Genomic DNA, 17,888 nt, shown 5'->3' with positions numbered 1-17,888 from the left:
GTCCAACCCCCTGCTCAAAGGACAACCAATCCCCAACTAAATAATCATCCCAGCCATGGCTTTGTCAAGCCTGACCTTAAAAACCTCTAAGGAAGGAGATTCCACCACCTCCCTAGGTAACCCATTCCAGTGCTTCACCACCCTCCTAGTGAAAAAGTTTTTCCTAATATCCAACCTAAACCTTCCCCACTGCAACTTGAGACCATTACTCCTTGTTCTGTCATCTGCTACCACTGAGAACTGTCTAGATACATCCTCTTTGGAACCCCCTTTTAGGTAGTTGAAAGTAGCTATTAAATCCCCCCTCATTCTTCTCTTCTGCAGACTAAACAATCCCAGTTCCTTCAGCCTCTCCTCAGAAATCATGTGCTCCAGCCCCCTAACCATTTTTGTTGCCCTCCCCTGGACTCTTTCCAATTTTTCCACCTCCTTCTTGTAGTGTGGGACCCAAAACTGGACACAGTACGGCAGAGGCGGCCTCACCAATGTCGACTAGAGGGGAATGATCACGTCCCTCGATCTGCTGGCAATGCCCCTACTTATACAGCCCAAAATGCCATTAGCCTTCTTGGCAACAAGGGCACACTGTTGACTCATATTCAGCTTCTCATCCACTGTAACCCCTAGGTCCTTTTCTGCAGAACTGCTGCCTAGCCACTCAGTCCCTAATCTGTAGCAGTGCATGGGATTCTTCCATCCACTTCGGGCTCTATTCACAGATGCTTAAAATACTTGGGTAGGTCTCCCCCAAGCCTTGGCATGCAGAGGCTAAGCAGGTATCCCCCGGGTCTGTGATACAGGACGCCCAACCCCTAGCAACTGACATGTACAGTCAGTGGTTTATTGTGCTCTGAGTCCATTTAGCACAGTGGAGGACTTTTGCAGCACGGCTGCTGTTTGGCACTGCAGCAGGGAGCACTGAGCAAGGGGAGGGGCAGCAGGTGCCATATGCTGGGCCAGCCGGCGCCATATGCTGGGCCAGCCGGCATACAGGATCGCACACAGGCAACCAGTCCATTCCCTGGGCTCAGATGTGCCACTACCATGGGATGCGGCCTGGCTGTCACTGGCTCACAGGACGCGTTCTGCTCACCCAAGATGCTTTTAGTTTTTGGTTTGATTCAGTCTTTTTGCATCAATGCAGAGTATCTGGAATTCATGTGATAAGAGTTTATGCTATTTCTAGCTCATTAACTAGAGGCAGGTTAAACTGTAACAAGCACCTGCTTAAGGATTTCATTTGGATACTTTATTCTTCTTGACCCCCAGTCCTAAAATGTTAGGGAATGTTCCTGTGTCCTCCTAAATAAGTATAACATTCCATCAGAGAGCTGACTGTATATGTTCTACCTAGCATCTTGGGATCCTTTGGGCAGACAGTCACTATAACTAGGCTTGGAAGGATCAGATTTTTATTGGTAAACGTTGGCTTTGCCATACACATACAAACCATCCAAAAAATATTTCCATCAATAAATCAAAATGTACAGGGGAAAAGTAGCAAAAATGCTGTTGAGAACCTAGAGTCAAAATCCGGTGCTTTAGACTTATGAATTGGGCTTGTTACAAATGGACTAGCAAATGAATAGTAAGAACATATATGCTTTGTTGATTTAAGGATATTTACTTTGTGTATTTTTGACACGTGATTTGACAATTAGTGTTTTAACAGTTTATAAAATCTTAACTCTTGAATCTCAATGTCTGTCATTAAATAAATCTGACCCCCATAATTTCCTGCAACTGAACATTTAAAAAATTGATAAAAATCTAAAAAAAATGCTTAAAACAAACTGATGTGTCAAAATTATATTTAAAAAAATTGAATTCTGACAATCTTGTCTATAACGCGAGGCAGGCATGCCTCTGGTTTGGATTGGCCCCCAGACGAAATACTGTTCACAGGAACACGTCTCAGCCTTTACCAACTGCCTTTGAGTAAAGAGAGGCCCATCGGGTCTTAGCTTGCCTTAACTTAGATTGCTTAGGAGGCCTTCACTTGCCTTCTCTGGAGACAGTGTACAAGTTTATATGCTCTCTTTGTTGGGTTGCAGAAAGACTGTCAACACACTAGAACTATCCCTGCATAAGCACAAATGTATCTAGGATGGCTACAAACCTTTCTTGCCATGGTCTGGGCGATGCAAACTCCAGGGCAAGCCCCAGCCTGGGCCAAATTTAAAAGCGTACAGAAAGGGCATGCAGAAAAGAAGCTGTGGGAACCCCTCACCACTTCTTTTAAGTGGGAGCCAATAAAGCCAGCACATTTGTCCAGACTAAATAAAAGGGTTTGAGGATTATTCAGGTAAGGATAGTCAGGCCAATTTGTTATTCTGTCTGCACTGGTTCACTCATAAGATTGCTACATCTGTGATTATGTAGTGAGAGCTGTCATATACTACAGAGATGGAAGACACAGATGTGCCTAGATTGACACCACTACAATTTAGGATACTCTGTCAGCATCCTGACACAAAAAGGTATTCTGGGCATGGGAAAGAGATTCTAACAGAGATAACTGCTGGTAGCTTTGCCTTCTGTTTATGGAGTCAACTCAGAGTCTTGCAAAAAGGGTTATATTACAACTTCTCTTGATGAACGGTTGACTAAGCAGCTTTGGGCCTGGATTCCACCCAGGTTATTCATTGTCCACCCAAAGAAGATGATCTACATTAAAGGAGAGAGATTTTTAATTTAATATGGATGACCCTAACCAAGTTGTTTTTCCACGACCACCTTCCGTAAGTATTGTGAAAACAAAGCGGGAAATCTCTAAAAGAAACTGACAACTCTTGCTGGGAACATTTTCACTTCTAAAAAGACAGCATCAAAATTGGCTACATCTTGTTTGATCTTCATGAGCACTGTCACAATATTCATTCTTTTATTTTCCACATGCTTCATGGTTTTTGCATCACAGGGAGGGGAAGCCAGAGGAGCAGACATGAAGATAAAAAGTGGGCAATACATGCATCTGTGGGCTTCAACACCCAAAATATGGATTGTTTGGTAGATGTGCAGTCCTATTGCATGTGCTATGGCTCCACTCTATATCCCAGGAACCAGTCTATCCAGAATCCACAGTGGCAGGACTGGTGAAAATGGCAACAGGAAGAAAATCCTATGAAGGACATCCAGCAAGGGCATGAGACAGAATGATACAGCAACTTCCCAAGCTGAAATCTTGCCATGGAATGAGCGCGTTAGTTCAAGTTTGACAACGATGGATGGGGGGTGGGAGGGGAGGGAACCGCCAGTTTTCTACAGCAAAAATAGATATTTCATTCAGTTAGCTCCTCTTCTAATGGAACATCCCAAGGCTGTGGGTACCTGTGTACCTGTTACCAGTGGGCAGCAAAAGGTGACAACTCCATGGAAAAAAGAAGCTTAGATCACCAAGTCCTGTGTTGTATCGCACAGGATCTGTTCTAATGCATCAGAACCTAAGTCAAAAATTTGCTTCCAGCTTGCAGTGGTTTAGAATGAGAGAAACTTGGGTTTGTACTCCGGAATTCCAGGATGATTTATTTAAAAATCTGTTCCTCGGAAATGTGTATGTTTACTATGACTTCCTCTCCACACTTCGTAAGCTGCACTCACTTTTGCACCACTTTTTTTTTTTTATTTTAAAAACAGCTTTTGCTTTAACCTGACACTTTTCTTTTATTGGAAATGCAAATAGGCATTTGACTCACCATCCTCCCATTCACATTTCATGGTTTCATTCCCAACTAACCAAACCTGTACCTTCTTAATGAAACCAAAGATGGCAACACCTTATTTTATTGAGGTATATGATATATGGATGCCATTCCAATGAACCATCATTAGAGGGATAACTCGGTGGTTTGAGCATTGGCCTGCTAAACCCAGGGTTGCGAGTTCAATCCTTGAGGGGGCCATTTAGGGATCTGGGGCAAAATAATCTGTGAGGGACGGTACTTGGTCCTGCTAGTGAAGACAGGGGGCTGGACTCTATGACCTTTCAGGGTCCCTTCCAGTTCTATGAGATGAGATAGGTATACATGCAATATACACAGAGAAAGTTAAAATTGTTCCTACAGTGAACGTCAAACAAAAATTATGCTAGAACATATTAAAATAGTATCTCAGAACCACCCAGACAAAAATAAGTCTTCTTTCAAATCACAGTAAGTGATCCACCCTCTTCAGAAAAGTAAGTTCAGAGAAACAGACTCCTGCTTATTACAATACATGGGCAGGTTCCACTGTACAGAGAACACCCATGCTAGGCAGCCTCCTGTTTCAAGAGACCAGACCAAACTGTCTAAAAATGGTTTGGGTACGATTCTTCTCCATCTTTAGTACAGCAATTAAACAGCTGATTGTCATTTAAGATGTCACTGATGTCAGGTTTCCCTGCAACTTTCCTTAGGCAGGAAAAAGTGAAAAAAATATCCAAACTATCTCCAATTTCAGGGATCACTGTAGTGCTGTAGTCATCATTAATAGGTCGAAGTATGAACGAGAGGTTGCTAGACAACTCTCTGACACCACACTCTACAGGCCATTACCCTCCGATCCCACTGAGGGTTGCCAAAAGAAACTACACCATCTGCTCAAGAAATTCCCTGAAGCAGCACAGGAACAAATCTTCACAGACACACCCCTAGAGCCCCGACCAGGGGTATTCTATCTGCTACCCAAGATCCATAAAACCTGGGAATCCTGGATGCCCCATCATCTCAGGCATTGGCACCCTAACAGCAGGACTATCTGGTTATGTGGACTCTCACCTCAGGCCCTACGCTACCAGCACTCCTAGCTATCTTCGAGACACCACTGACTTCCAGAGGAAACTACAATCCATTGGTGATCTTCCAGAAAACATCATCCTAGCCACCATGGGTGTAGAAGCCCTCTACACCAACATTCCACACAAAGATGGACTACAAGCCATCAGGAACAGTATCCTCGATAACGTCACGGCAAACCTGTTGGCTGAGCTTTGTGACTTTGTCCTCACCCACAACTATTTCACATTCGGGGACGATTTATACCTCCAAGTCAGCGGCACTGTTTTTTTTTTTTTTTTTTTCCATGCCTGACCTAGAACAACGCTTCCTCTGCTCTTGTCCCCTAACACCTCTACTCTGCTTGCACTACATTGATGACATCATCATCTGGACTCATGGGAAGGAGGCCCTTGAGGAATTCCACCAGGATTTCAACAATTTCCACCCCATCACCAACCTCAGCCTGGACCACCCCACACAAGAGATCCACTTCCTGGACACTACAGTGCAAATAAGCGATGGTCACAACCACCACCCTATACCAGAAACTTACTGATCTCTATACTTACCTACATGCCTCCAGCTTTCATCCAGGCCACATCACGATGCACCTAAGATACAACTGCATTTGCTCCAATCCCTCATACAGAGACAAACACCTACAGGATCTTTATCAAGCATTCTTAAAACTGCAATACCCACCCAGGGAAGTGAAGAAACAGATTGACAAAGCCAGAAGAGTACCCAGAAGGCACCCACTACAAGACAGGCACAACAAAGAAAGTAACAGAAAGCCACTAGCCATCACCTACAGCCCACAACTAAAACATCTCCAGCGCATCAAGGATCTACAACACATCTTGAAGGATGATCCCTCACTCTCACAGACTTTAGGAGACAGGTCAGTCCTCATTTACAGACAGCCCCGCAACCTGAAGCAAACACTCACCAGCAACTACACACCACACAACAGAAACCAATCCCTGCAACAAACTGCATTGCCAACTCTGTCCGCATATCTATTCAAGGGACACCATCATAGGACCTAACCACATCAGCCACACTATCGGGGGCTCATTCACCTGCACATCTACCAATGTGATATATGCCATCATGTGCCTGCAATGCCCCTCTGCCATGTATATTGGCCAAATCGGACTGTCTACACAAAAGAATAAATGGACACAAATCTGACATCAAGAATCGTAACAGTCAAAAACCAGTAGGAGTACACGTCAATCTCCCTGAACACTCAATAAACGTGTCAAGTGGCTATCCTTCAACAAAAATACTTCAAAAACAGACTGCAATAAGAAACTGCAGAACTGGAATTAATTTGCAAACTTGACACCATCAAATTAGCCTGAATAAAAACTGGGAGTGGCTGGGTTACTACAAAATTTTTCCCCTCTGATACTCACCACTTCTTGTCAGCAGCTACATCCACTCTAATTGATTTGGCCTTGTTAGCATTGACCCCCCCCCCCCCCCCCACACACACGGTAAGGCAACTCCCATCTTTTCATGTACTGTGTATTTATACCTGCCTACTGTATTTTCCACTCCATGCATCTGATGAAGTGGGTTCTAGCCCACAAAAGCTTATGCCAAATAAATTTGTTAGTCTCTAAGGTGCCACAAGAACTCCTCGCTGTTTTTACTCTCTATAAAGGTTCTCTGGCACCAAATGCCAGAAGTGCTGCACATATTACTCCCTTCTATACCCTAACTTTAATGAACACAAGTGAGGGAATGTCTACGCTTCAATTAAACACCCAGGGTTGGGCTAGGTCAGCTGACTCTGGCTCACAGGGCTTGGACTATGAGACTGTAAAAGTGAGGTGCAGACATTTGGCTTGGGCTGGAGCCCAAGCTCTGGGACCCTCCCCCATCCCTTCTAGGGTTCCAGAGTTGGGCTCCAGCCAGAGCCCAATCGTCTACATCTCAGTTTTACAGCCCCGCAATCCGAACCCTGGAAACCCAAGTCAGCTGATACGGGCCCGCCATGGGTGTTCAACTGCAGTGCAGACATAACCTGGCCTAAGGGACACCTACCTAGGAATTGCAGGGACCTATGCTGTTGATTTAGAAGATGGGTCTCTTTAGCCAGCACAAAATTGCATCAGGGCACTGTACTGCTAGAGATGTCATTTGTACAGGATATAAAATCCCCCAGATAATATCACTTGTGTTCACTGAAGTATCCCATGGAATCAGATGACTGTTAATATCTGTATCCTTGTCAGGTTCCAAACTGGGTAAGTCCATTCTGTCTAGCTACATCTCCCCCACAGTCTGAGCTGAGCAGGCTTCCTTGCCCCAAACTACTGGCTAGTACTATTAAACTGCTATTACTTTTCACTCCAGAAGCGGCCATATTTCCACATGTGGGAAAGGATTCCTGGATATTGGCAGCCTTGTACAGTAGAACTTATGGATGGTCTTAGATATCAGCTTAGCAGGGTCTCAAGCATAAATTTCAGCTGGAGCGCTGAGCTGAATCCTGCAGAGCCAGCCAGCCTTGAGGAAGCTGACTGGCTGCATCAGCCAACTCTCACTGACTTGAAACCAGGCTATGCCCCCCAAAATGTAAGGGTCAGGAAGTTCTGCAGACCTATTGTCACACCACTAGAGGTGGTGGGACAGTGGTTCTTGTTGTGCCTGGAAAAATGGACAGTGCTGGGGCCAGGCCATAAGATTTTTATATAGACACCATATTTTTGAGAGTGAGGGCAATAGTGATGATATTCACGGTTATTAAAGTAGTACCTAGAGGCTTCACCTGAGAACAGAGCCTGATTGTGCTAGGCACTGCATGTATACATAGAGTAAGAGACAGTTCCTAGGCCCAACAGCTTACAGTCTAAGTAGACAAGGCAGAGGAAAGGTAGGAGCAAGGAAGTGCTATTGTCCTTATTTACAGATAGGGAATGCAGGCAGAGAGAGTAAGTGACTTCTCCAAGGGGACATGCAGTCTGGGGCAGAACAAGGACCTGAACCCAGAGCTGCCAAATCCTAACCCAGCGGGTGAATCATGCTTCCCATGTGATCAGTGGAATCAATCATGTACATCTGACGCTCTCACCAGCACTCTGCCCATTCACCCATCCTCCCCCTCTCCCGGGCTCCAAACTTCTGAGCAGCATCAAGCAGCTGCACTGGTTAAGCCATCAGCCATAAAATGATAGTCTTTCATTTCCTCTCACACACCTCCTCCCAAATTAAGTAATTCAGAAGTGCAGGTGAGGAAATATTTAGTCAGAGATCTTACATCTATCACTGGTTCACACAACTGGCAGGGTCACCTTCAGCATTCCCCCACCCTTCAGCGTTTTCCACTCCCCCCATTTCAGTATTCTCTCCCCCCCTTCAGTTTCAATGCATTTTCCAGGATATCTTTCAATCTTCCTTCATTTCACCTCCCACCCCCTTCTCCCAAATCCCTACTCCCTTTCCTGACTCCAAGAATAAACTCCCTGTGGATGGATTCTCCACTGTCCCTCAGACCAGGCTTCCTCCTACCCTTCTGGAGCACCCTCAGCTCTTCATCCCAGGGGAAGGCAGCACCAGGGTCTCTGCCCCAGGGGCGGCTCTAGGAATTTGGCCGCCCCAAGCAGCAGGGGGTGCGATGCCGGTCGCCGGTCCCGTGGCTCCGGGGGACCTCTTGCAGACATGCCTGCGGCTCCGGTGGACCGAGCCGCGGGACCAGCGAACCCTCCGCCGTCATGCCTGCGGGAGGTCCGCCGGAGCCGCCTGCCGCCCTGCCGGCAAAATGCCGCCCCAAGCACGCGCTTGGCACGCTGGGGTCTGGAGCCGGCCCTGCTCTGCCCTTATAGGGTTTAACACTCCGTTGCTCAGCCCAGTGAATACTCTGACCCACCTACTCCACCATCGTGTGGTTTTCTAGAGACTCCTGTGCTGTCTCAGAGTAGACAGCAGGGGGCATTGGGGAGCTGCTGCAGGGATAGTAGTACAATACCACAGAACTGCTTCTCTACACTATTTGATTTTGAAGTTACAAGCTCCTCCCACACGTGTTTACATACATGAGTGCACAGATAGTATACAAACTGTCAGCTACACTGTCACTACTTGCTCAGAGCAAACCTTGCCATCACTATATCCTGCATCAGGTCACCGATGCATCACAGTGCCAATGCACGTGCAAAGCTCTGGAGTTGCTGCTGCACAGTTAGAAGGTATTCTCCCTGCAGAATACTGCAAAGAACCAAGCAGCACTCAATGCAATGCACACTGTCCCTTAAACACCCGTTTCCAGCTATTTCAGTTTCATGCAACAGAAGTTTTCTGTTTGCTGCATTCCAGTTTATAAATCTTAAGGCTTTTCATGTTTAAAAAACAAAGAATATTTTCATGCCATAACAGCGCCATTATATTTTACCAAATCCATGACGCATACAAACTCCATTAGAAAATGTACATTTCCACGGCCAACTTTTCTTTTCACAAAGCATCTCCCCAGTTGTGGATTGTTACTTCCAGGAATCCCACTTCAAGGATTTCTGCTGGGAAGAAAGGCTATGTACCCACAATGCACTGTATCACAGTTGCTGGAGGCAGCATCATGGGATGATATTTTACTTCACCCTTCTGAAAAAACCACATCTATAGGCGTCAGTCCAGTGCTCAGGTTGCCGATCCCATAAATTACATCATACACATGAACAAAGACCTGAGCTTGCCAAGACAACTGGTATCAGGGGCACGCACGGGGGGTAGGGAGGGGGAAGCAGCAACACGACACTCCCCCCCCCAAATAATCATTGGGGGCACCGAACTCCTCCAGCCTTGGGGCTGAGGGAGGGAAGAGCAAGCTTCTGCCAGGGCCGGGGTGGGAGGCATAGAACATGCCCCCACACAAGGCAAAGTAAAAATTCTGCGCATGCAGGTATGGACGCACAGCACCCACCACTGTTTGCAACTTTCTCTAGCACAGGCAAATCTCTAAAATTCAGCAACAGCCTAAGCCATTCTCACAGAAGACTAGAAACCAGAATGAGGGGGGGGAGGGGGGGGGAAAGCCACACAGTATCGCAGGACAAATCCTTTGGCGGTGGGCCTACCATTTCAGATAACAGAAGGGGCTGAGTAAGCACCCTCCCGATAATCAAGGCTCCACTGTATATCAGTTTGTTAAGCGCTTTATCAATGTAATATCACTGTCATCATTAAAAATAAAGCATTGTACTTATTGCTTTGAAGGACTTTCCTGTAGCATGGGAAGCTTAACTCTTGCCTCGTTCCCCACCCTCTCCATACACAGCGCCACACAAGCTTTTTTTTTTTTTTTGGGGGGGGGGGGGACTAAAAGAAGTGAGGTAAATGAACCATGCAATAAAAATTGTTGAAATTGGCTCAGTCTCCTCCTGATAAGATCACAGAGTTGGGAAAGAGCTACAGCTCCATTGATGAGTAAGCTGATCAAGATTCACTGTCAAATGCATTCGCTCAAGGGAAGAAGGAAAAAAAAACAAAAAACCACCCAACAAGGTTTAAATAGGAGACGTAGCAACCCAGTGTGCTTGCTACAAAGGCAACCCTTTGTGGATCTGTCTCATGTAAAACCTTAGGGTATGTGGCAGCTGGGAGCGAGCCTCCCCGTCAGGGCAGACAGACTCAAGCTGGTGCACTGCAAATAGCTGCGTGGACGTTGCACGGGGTCTGAGCTCGGGGTGGCGAGCCCAAGACGCTGCTAGAGCCGCAATCTTCCCACTGCCATTTTTAGAGTGCTAGCTTGAGCCTCGTAGCGCGAGTGGCTCCCCAGGCTGGGAGACTCACCCTGGGTGCACTATACAGATGTCAATGCTTAACACTCTAGCTACCACCACACTCAGGCCCACCGGTTCCCTGCTTGCTTCAGTCTAAAAAACTTCCATTCAAAATATGAGTTTTACTTGTTTTTGTAAATTTCCAACAGTCAGGACTCATGCTCAAAGGCTTGATAGACCCCCAAATTAGTGTTGTCTAACCTACAGCTCAAGTTACTTGTGTGTGTGGATTTAATGCCAAACTGACACCCCTGGAAGCTGCCGGTCTCCATTTAGCCACAGAACAAGCAGCACAAGCGTCCCCACACAACTCCTCCAACATGGCACCCCTACCCCACTGCCACTCCTCCAGGTGGGGTTGAGGAGTGAGAAAAGGTACTTCACACGCTCCACATTCAATCCCTGGGCTAACTGCCAGTAAAGATGCCAATTATCTCAGTGGTAATTTTGATGTGAACACCCACAGGGGCGGCTCTAGCCATTTCACCGCCCCAAGCAGGGCGGAAAGCCGCGGGGGGCGCTCTGCCGGTCGCCGGTCCCACGGCTCTGGTAGGCCTCCTACAGACGTGCCTGCGGACGGTCCTCTGGTCCTGCGGCGCCAGTGGACCTCCCGCAGGCGTGCCTGCGGATGCTCCACCGAAGCCGTGGGACCAGCGGACCTTCCACAGGCACGCCTGTGGGAGGTCCACCAGAGCCGCCTGCCGCCCTCCCGGCGACCGGCAGAGCGCCCTCCCCCCCCCACCGCGGCATGCCGCCCCAAGCACGCGCTTGGTGTGCTGGGGCCTGGAGCCGCCCCTGAACACCCATCCACTAGAGAAACAGGCCAAGACCACCTGCTTATTTCACACAGGACATCACAGACCAATGGGAAAGAAATGACTTTAGTGTCTACTACCCTGCACTGGACTTGAACCAGTGATTTAGAGGAGAATTGTCCCCCTCTGCCACCCAACCCTTCAAAGTTATTTCCAGACATTCAGGTCTCAATCCCACTTTCATAAAGCCGGGATGCACATCACTGTCCCAGAAAGTACTGTCCCCTCTCCCTGGTCAAGCAGGTGTGCAGCAGATTTCACAGGATCCGTAATGAAGTTCACTTACGTATCCAAGATCAACACTGTACCTTTAGTTCATATCCTTGTCTACTCTCCTGCTTGTGCATTTACCAGCCACAGCTGTCTCAAGAACTAAACTAGCCTCTTCATAACAGTGAAACAGACTGTCTCAATTTCCCAGTCTCTAAACAATTCTTACCTACTTCTCTTGGTTGTTGAAGCTCAGTTAATTCATGTTTGTAAAGGACTTTGAGTTCCTTGGACGGAAGTACTATTAATCTACTCTGCAGCAGTGAGAAAACATGTAGCTCTTTACTCTTGGATCCTATACTGATGGCAGCTATTATTCTATCCAGTTTCCTGAACAGTCCAGCACTTCCATGCCTCAATACCCATTCAAACCTTTCAGTACCTTTGCACGGGAAAGGCACCCTGCTGACCAATTCCAAGGTAAAATGGAAAACCATCCCTTGTGGCATGAACGAAGCCAGGACACTAGGTTCTAAGTTCAAGGAATTTTAAAGACTGGCATCTGATACCAGACTCTTGAACTATCATCCAGTGCATCTCTGAGACTGACAGACTGTGCTGGGCACTGGCCTTGACTTCTACATGTGCTGTAAAGCACTGACATGTAGAGCTTCAGACAGACAACCCTGAAATGCTTTTCAGTGAGGAGTTCTGCCATTCTCCCATTAGTACTATTTCCAGGTGCAGCACTTTGGAGTCCTTCTGGATGACAGATGCTCTATACATTCTCAGTCATCTTCACTTTGTCGGTTACTAACTTCAAACATGATGTGCGAGGTATGATCAGCTGGTCTCAAACAGGAAGGAAAAAAACTCTCTAAACTGGAGACTAAGCCCTATACCACCAGCATAGGGATGAGCCTTGGTGAATTACACAATTGACCAGCAAGAGTCAGTAAAATTACAGAAAACCATCTAACACCCCTACATCAGATCAACAGTGGTATAATCCGATCGAAACTAGACCCTTTTTTGCTGTCTTTAGATAGCTTTTCTAGAACTTTGAAGATGCACAACTCCTCCGCAAATTTACATGGGTTATGGCTTCAAACAGCAACAGCGGCAATTAACTCAACACCAGCTGGGAAAGTTGCTGACAGTACATCTACCACCTAACACAGTGGCCCAAAACACTGGGTGAGGATCAGATGGTGGCTCAAATGAGTTCACCTAGAGGCCACTCAGGTTAAAATGGATCATTGCATGCTAGGATCTGTAGCCTCAGTGTCTATATCTGTATATAAATAAGGGCAGCTGCAATCTATTCTGTTTAATGCAATTTAGGTGCAGTGGTCTAGGTTCCTGGCAAATTCCCAAATTGGCCCCTCTTTTGGAGCATCCCAAAAAGTTACTGGCAACTATCACAGCACCACATATTGGTGCTCAACTACACATAATCATATCTCCAGCACCTCTGCAGCACTGTTTAGGAAGAAGTTTGGTGCCTCCATGTGTCAGTATTTGTCCAGCAGGACAGATTTCCCTGCTAAGAAACTTAAAGTCACTGCAAAGCTTTTAATATTTGCTCATGCAAGCCCTCTTAGCCAGCAAGATTTTGCCTATTTCTTAATACAAGACTGTAAACAAACTCATTACATGCTAATCATCAGGTCACACACACCCCTCTCTTTCCCCATATGCTGGAAGAGCAGGAAACGTAAGATGGGTCACATACCTTTGCTTCGTCATTAATGTCCCAAGTGAAGGATATGGCATTGTACGCAAGCTCTTCAATGTTACTGATTGTATTGAAGCTCTCCTTATAGTCGGCTGTCGGGAGGGAGAGGAGAACATCTTAATCATACAAAGCAGACAAACTGAATAGCAACTGCAGCTCTTCCACAGTACCCTAAGGGTTAATGGCTCTGAAAGGATTTCAGAGGCGGATCCTTACTAAAGGTTGAAAGCAGTTTTTTTTTTTTTTAAATAAAGGAGAAGAATTAAAACAAAAACTAAAGTGGGAAAGGCAGCGACGCCAAGCGTGGCATGTATCTGTGCCATACCCTATAGTTACATATGAAAAATGTCACACTGCATGACAAGAGTATAAGTTCTCAGTAAAGCTCCTTCAATAATAAAGATTTGCATGCACGTCAGCTTTAAGTGCCAAGTGCTTAATCCCTGCCTTTATTCACAGAAGGAAAGGGCTGGGAGCACAACCCAGCTTTCAACCAAGGAAATCTGGAAGCCAGCCAGTCACAGCCTTGTCTGTAGGCAAGTGGAAATTTGCAATATTTTCTTTTTAACTGAACCGAGGACTCACTGCAAGAGCAGCAGCAGGAAGGAGACCGAGGCGCTCTGAAGTATTTCAGCAGGGAGTTTGTCCCCAATAAAAAACCACTGACTGTTTAGAAAGCTTGCAAAGCCCAGAGAGTGCAGTTTGACTATACTGGCCAAGATCTTTAAATGCAGCTAGTGATTTGGGGGCACCACCATTTTCGGATGCTCCAACTTGAGACATCTGAAAAGGGCCAGTCTTTCAGATGGAGTGGGGAGCACTTGGCATTTTCTGAAAATCTGGCATCTTCAAGGCATCTAACATTAGCGCACGCAAACACCCCCATCCCCAAATTGAGGCTGCCAAAATTCCTAGTCCCCTCTGAAAATACCTTGGCCAAGAACATCCCTTTGGTTTTGCCACAAAGCTAAGGACAGTGCTCAGCCTGGTCTGAAGGTTCCCTTTAAAAATGAAGTACCAATAGAAGGTCAAACCCTGCCAAGGAAGTCAGGCTTGGCGTTTGATACCAGTAATTAGAGCGTTTCTTACCAATGTCAATGCATCTTTGTTTGGCTGTATGCTGCCTTGAGTGCCAGTACTTCCAGTGCCTGATCTGATCTTCTCTTGTTTTGTCTTCGGCAAACACGACCAAGATGACGCTCTTCATGAAGAGGAAGGGGGTAGGGAGAGAAGAAAAAAAAAAAAAACTTTAAAAGCCACAGAGAAAATTTGTTTTGGAAGCTTTTACTTGGTATCAGGTTTTCTGCATTTGGTGTGCAAAACTTAGGAAAAGCCAAGTTACACCTGGCAAAGCAGAATCCTCTTTAGAATGGGAACAAACATGCTAACGTTCTTCAGGGCCATAAAAGAACAAGACAGTCAGAAGTTGCCCACATAAGGAGAGTTGGATGCTCTCTTTCCAGGTGTCCATGTCTCATAGACCCATCACCACTACTGACTTGCTTGCTTGGCAGACTCAAACACACCAGTGACCGAATAGGCCTGGAGACCAATTTAACCTCTTCTGCTCTTCACTAGCATGGTAGAAGGGGAAAGCTGGGCCTGCTTCTGTGGGCTTCAGTCTAGACTGTTGTGTGACTACGGGACTTCAAGGCAGTCAGCCCAGCACCTCCAATAAGCAATAAATACCCATAACACTTCTCCCAAGAATTTGTAAGAATTGCCACTCACTCTGACTTTGCTGATTGGGTGGTGGACTCCTTCACTGCTGCTGACTTCTTTAAGGGTGATCGGATAAAACTGACCCTTGTTTAGGTAGGTCATTGTGCTGTCCCCTGGCTTCTGACGAAGTGACTTGGAAGCTTCTAAGGTGTATTCAAAGTTATTCCTAGGAGACAAAAAGGACATTGATAGCTTCCTGGCAAACTCTTTAGCAAAGTGTTTTACATTTAATCTGGAGAAGTTCCAGACTTATTAGTTGAGACACTAAACCCTCAATAGGGAAGAGAGGGGGAAGCAAGACTAGCTCTTTGTTGATAATCAATCCTCTTCATGAGAAAACATTTAGAAAAGCTCTTTGCAGAGAAAAATCAACATGTAGGATTGGATGCTGCCTATTCAGGCTTACTGCAACATGTTTCATTTATGTAACAGAAGAGTTTCTATCAATGACCAAAATGCTGTTAAGAGTCATTCAAAGGCTGCTAGGTCCCTTCCTCCCCCACCAACGTTTCATTCTCAATTAAAAACAAACCAACTCCACATCACCCATTCCCCATCGTAGGTCTCCATACACAAAATCCACACACAGCAAACCTCCAATGCCTGCTGTAGATTCTCAATGTGGAGAGAGCAGACAAGCATCTCTGGGCATCTATCAGGGTGAGGTGCTTGGGAGCCAGCTGCAGGAGGGTTCTGCAGTAATTATTATTCTCTTAAATGACTAGATGATCACACCATACCAAGTGGGTTAGAAATCAACGCAAGACTCCCAGATGGCAGTACAGTGCCATTATCAACCCAACAAAGACAGTTTTCCTAAATATTGCAGACATGACTTTCCAGGTTGTTAAGCACTCAGCGCCAGCTAAAACCAGGTGTGCTCAGCACCTCTGAGAATCACGCCTAAAGAAAGGCAACCCAAAAGAGAATTCATAAGTAAGCTGCATCCATTAGTCATGAACAAACTGGCTATAAGAGATCAGGCGGCTGCAAGACAACAAAAAGCTTGAAGTATTACCCAGCAATGCTGTCAAAAACGTAGTCCTCTGAACTCATGCTGGCCATCCGCAGATTTAGTTCAGCAGGAAAGAAAACCTGAAAAATACAGATAATTAATTCAGCAACAACAGAAAAAAAACTCAACAGCTGCCAGGTTACAACCCTGCTTCAGCTGGCTTGAATATCTGATAACTAGGGATTGTGGCTAGCATATAGAGTATGCTGTTTATGGGCCCCAGTCAAATAATACTTTATATGCCAATTAAGCACAAGATCTAGCAAGCCCACTCTGGGCCAGCTTTTAAAAATCAAGCCTTCCTGAAGCTTGCTAACTACTGGATGTTATGGACATCCCTTTAAGTTCTAAGTCCATATTAGTGAAGTGATGGTGAACCCTGTAGATTTCAAAAGATGCAACAGAACAAAATTAAAAACAAAGTCTGATTTTTGTATGAGCTCAGCTCCCATTCAGGCACCTAAATAAACTGGCCAGATTTTCACAAGCATCCAGCAGCTCCCCATTGAGGACAATGGACACTGAGCACATGTGAAAATCTGACCAGTTTATTTAGGTGCTTAAATGGGAGCTTCAGGTGCAGAGCTCTTGTAAACTTGGCCCACTATTTATTTCACTGTTGCTGCTGACATTATTTCCACAAGCTATTTAGCCAAAGCTTCTGTCATTTGTAAGATTAGCCATTTGCTTTTGATAATGATTTTTTGTTTTATAGATTTAATTTACTAAATTATACCTATGAACCTTTCTGGGAAAGTCTTCTATTTCTAATCCACTGGACTGAGATTTCAGGTTTACATAACTATTAGAGGTGCAACGTGATACCCATGCACTGATTGGGTTGCGCAAACACACACACACACACACGGTGAGTGATCCCTGTACCTCTTGCACTCCTTCTTTGAAGGTCTCTGAGAAGGTGGAGTCTGGCGTGCGCCTCTGGGAGTTCTGAGGCTGAGCACTGGAACTAAACTGATCAGGGTTGAGATTCCTGTCGAAAACCACCACTCGTTCGGGGGGCTCAGGGTGGTAGACAGTGGGAGGGATACCCACAGTGAAGCCATGAGGCTGTGTTTCTGTTTTAATTGAATGCGTGGGCATTGTTGCAATGGAAACAGTGACAGTGGTGTCGGGGGTCGTCAGATGGCCTCTCTTGTCCATGGCCATTTGGGTAGCGTGCGGAAGAACAATATTGAAAGGCACATTTTTCAGAACCTGCACTCTGTTTTCTCCAGTAGAGATAAGTGATTGTTCCGTTGGGATGCTGTTTCTTTGAGAGAAAAAAAAAAGAGTTCAAAACAAAACAGCAGAACTAGAAACATTTATTGGGCTTTTGGCTAAGGAGAAACAGAATACCAGCTCCCTCTATTGGTGATGATTAACTATATCTAGGGGTAAGGCCCCTAGAATTTATAAAAATCTTACCCATTTCTGACTCCTAGGACCCTAATTTTGAGCTAGAATACTATACTTGACCTTAAAGCATTAACAGCCCATAAACTGAGTCACCCAAAACACAATACACTAAGGGCCCCGCTGACAGGGTATCAAGCACTGAGGGACTCATTTGATTGGCTTATATATAAGTTTACATACTATACTACCACACTGGTTTCTGTCTTCCTCAACAGACTGAATCAGCTTGTTATCAGAGCTGGAGCAATTTACGCTTGTCTTGGTCAGCTCTCTCTTCAGCTTAGTGTTATAGGAAGAGGGCAGCAAGGAGTGCGACAAGGTTAATTTATTTTCATGATATTTTATAATCCCATGGTTTGTTGGTGGGTTCCGCCCCCGCCCCGAATAAAAGAAAAAAGACTGCAAAATTTATCCAAGTGAAACTAA

At 45.7% G+C, this 17,888-nt stretch overlaps 1 protein-coding gene across 6 annotated transcripts in view; it reads right to left on the bottom strand.

The window, feature by feature from the left end:
* The window catches only part of GRHL1 (grainyhead like transcription factor 1), an 86,811-nt gene that overhangs the window by 44,115 nt on the left and 24,808 nt on the right, over positions 1 to 17,888 (bottom strand). For all 6 annotated transcript variants that reach the window (XM_039530309.1, XM_039530305.1, XM_039530304.1 and 3 more), the window contains 5 exons: positions 16,932 to 17,316; positions 16,050 to 16,126; positions 15,041 to 15,197; positions 14,399 to 14,510; positions 13,307 to 13,401 (listed from right to left, as the gene is read on the bottom strand). In XM_039530309.1, coding sequence (XP_039386243.1) covers positions 13,307 to 13,401; positions 14,399 to 14,510; positions 15,041 to 15,197; positions 16,050 to 16,126; positions 16,932 to 17,316 — 826 coding nt within the window. The remainder of the gene's footprint in view (positions 1 to 13,306; positions 13,402 to 14,398; positions 14,511 to 15,040; positions 15,198 to 16,049; positions 16,127 to 16,931; positions 17,317 to 17,888) is intronic.

Source organism: Mauremys reevesii, linkage group 3, assembly GCF_016161935.1.
Source record: "Mauremys reevesii isolate NIE-2019 linkage group 3, ASM1616193v1, whole genome shotgun sequence".
Taxonomy (NCBI): domain Eukaryota; kingdom Metazoa; phylum Chordata; order Testudines; family Geoemydidae; genus Mauremys; species Mauremys reevesii.
Note: the sequence above shows the minus strand (reverse complement) of the source record. Positions and strands in the feature narration are given on the sequence as shown.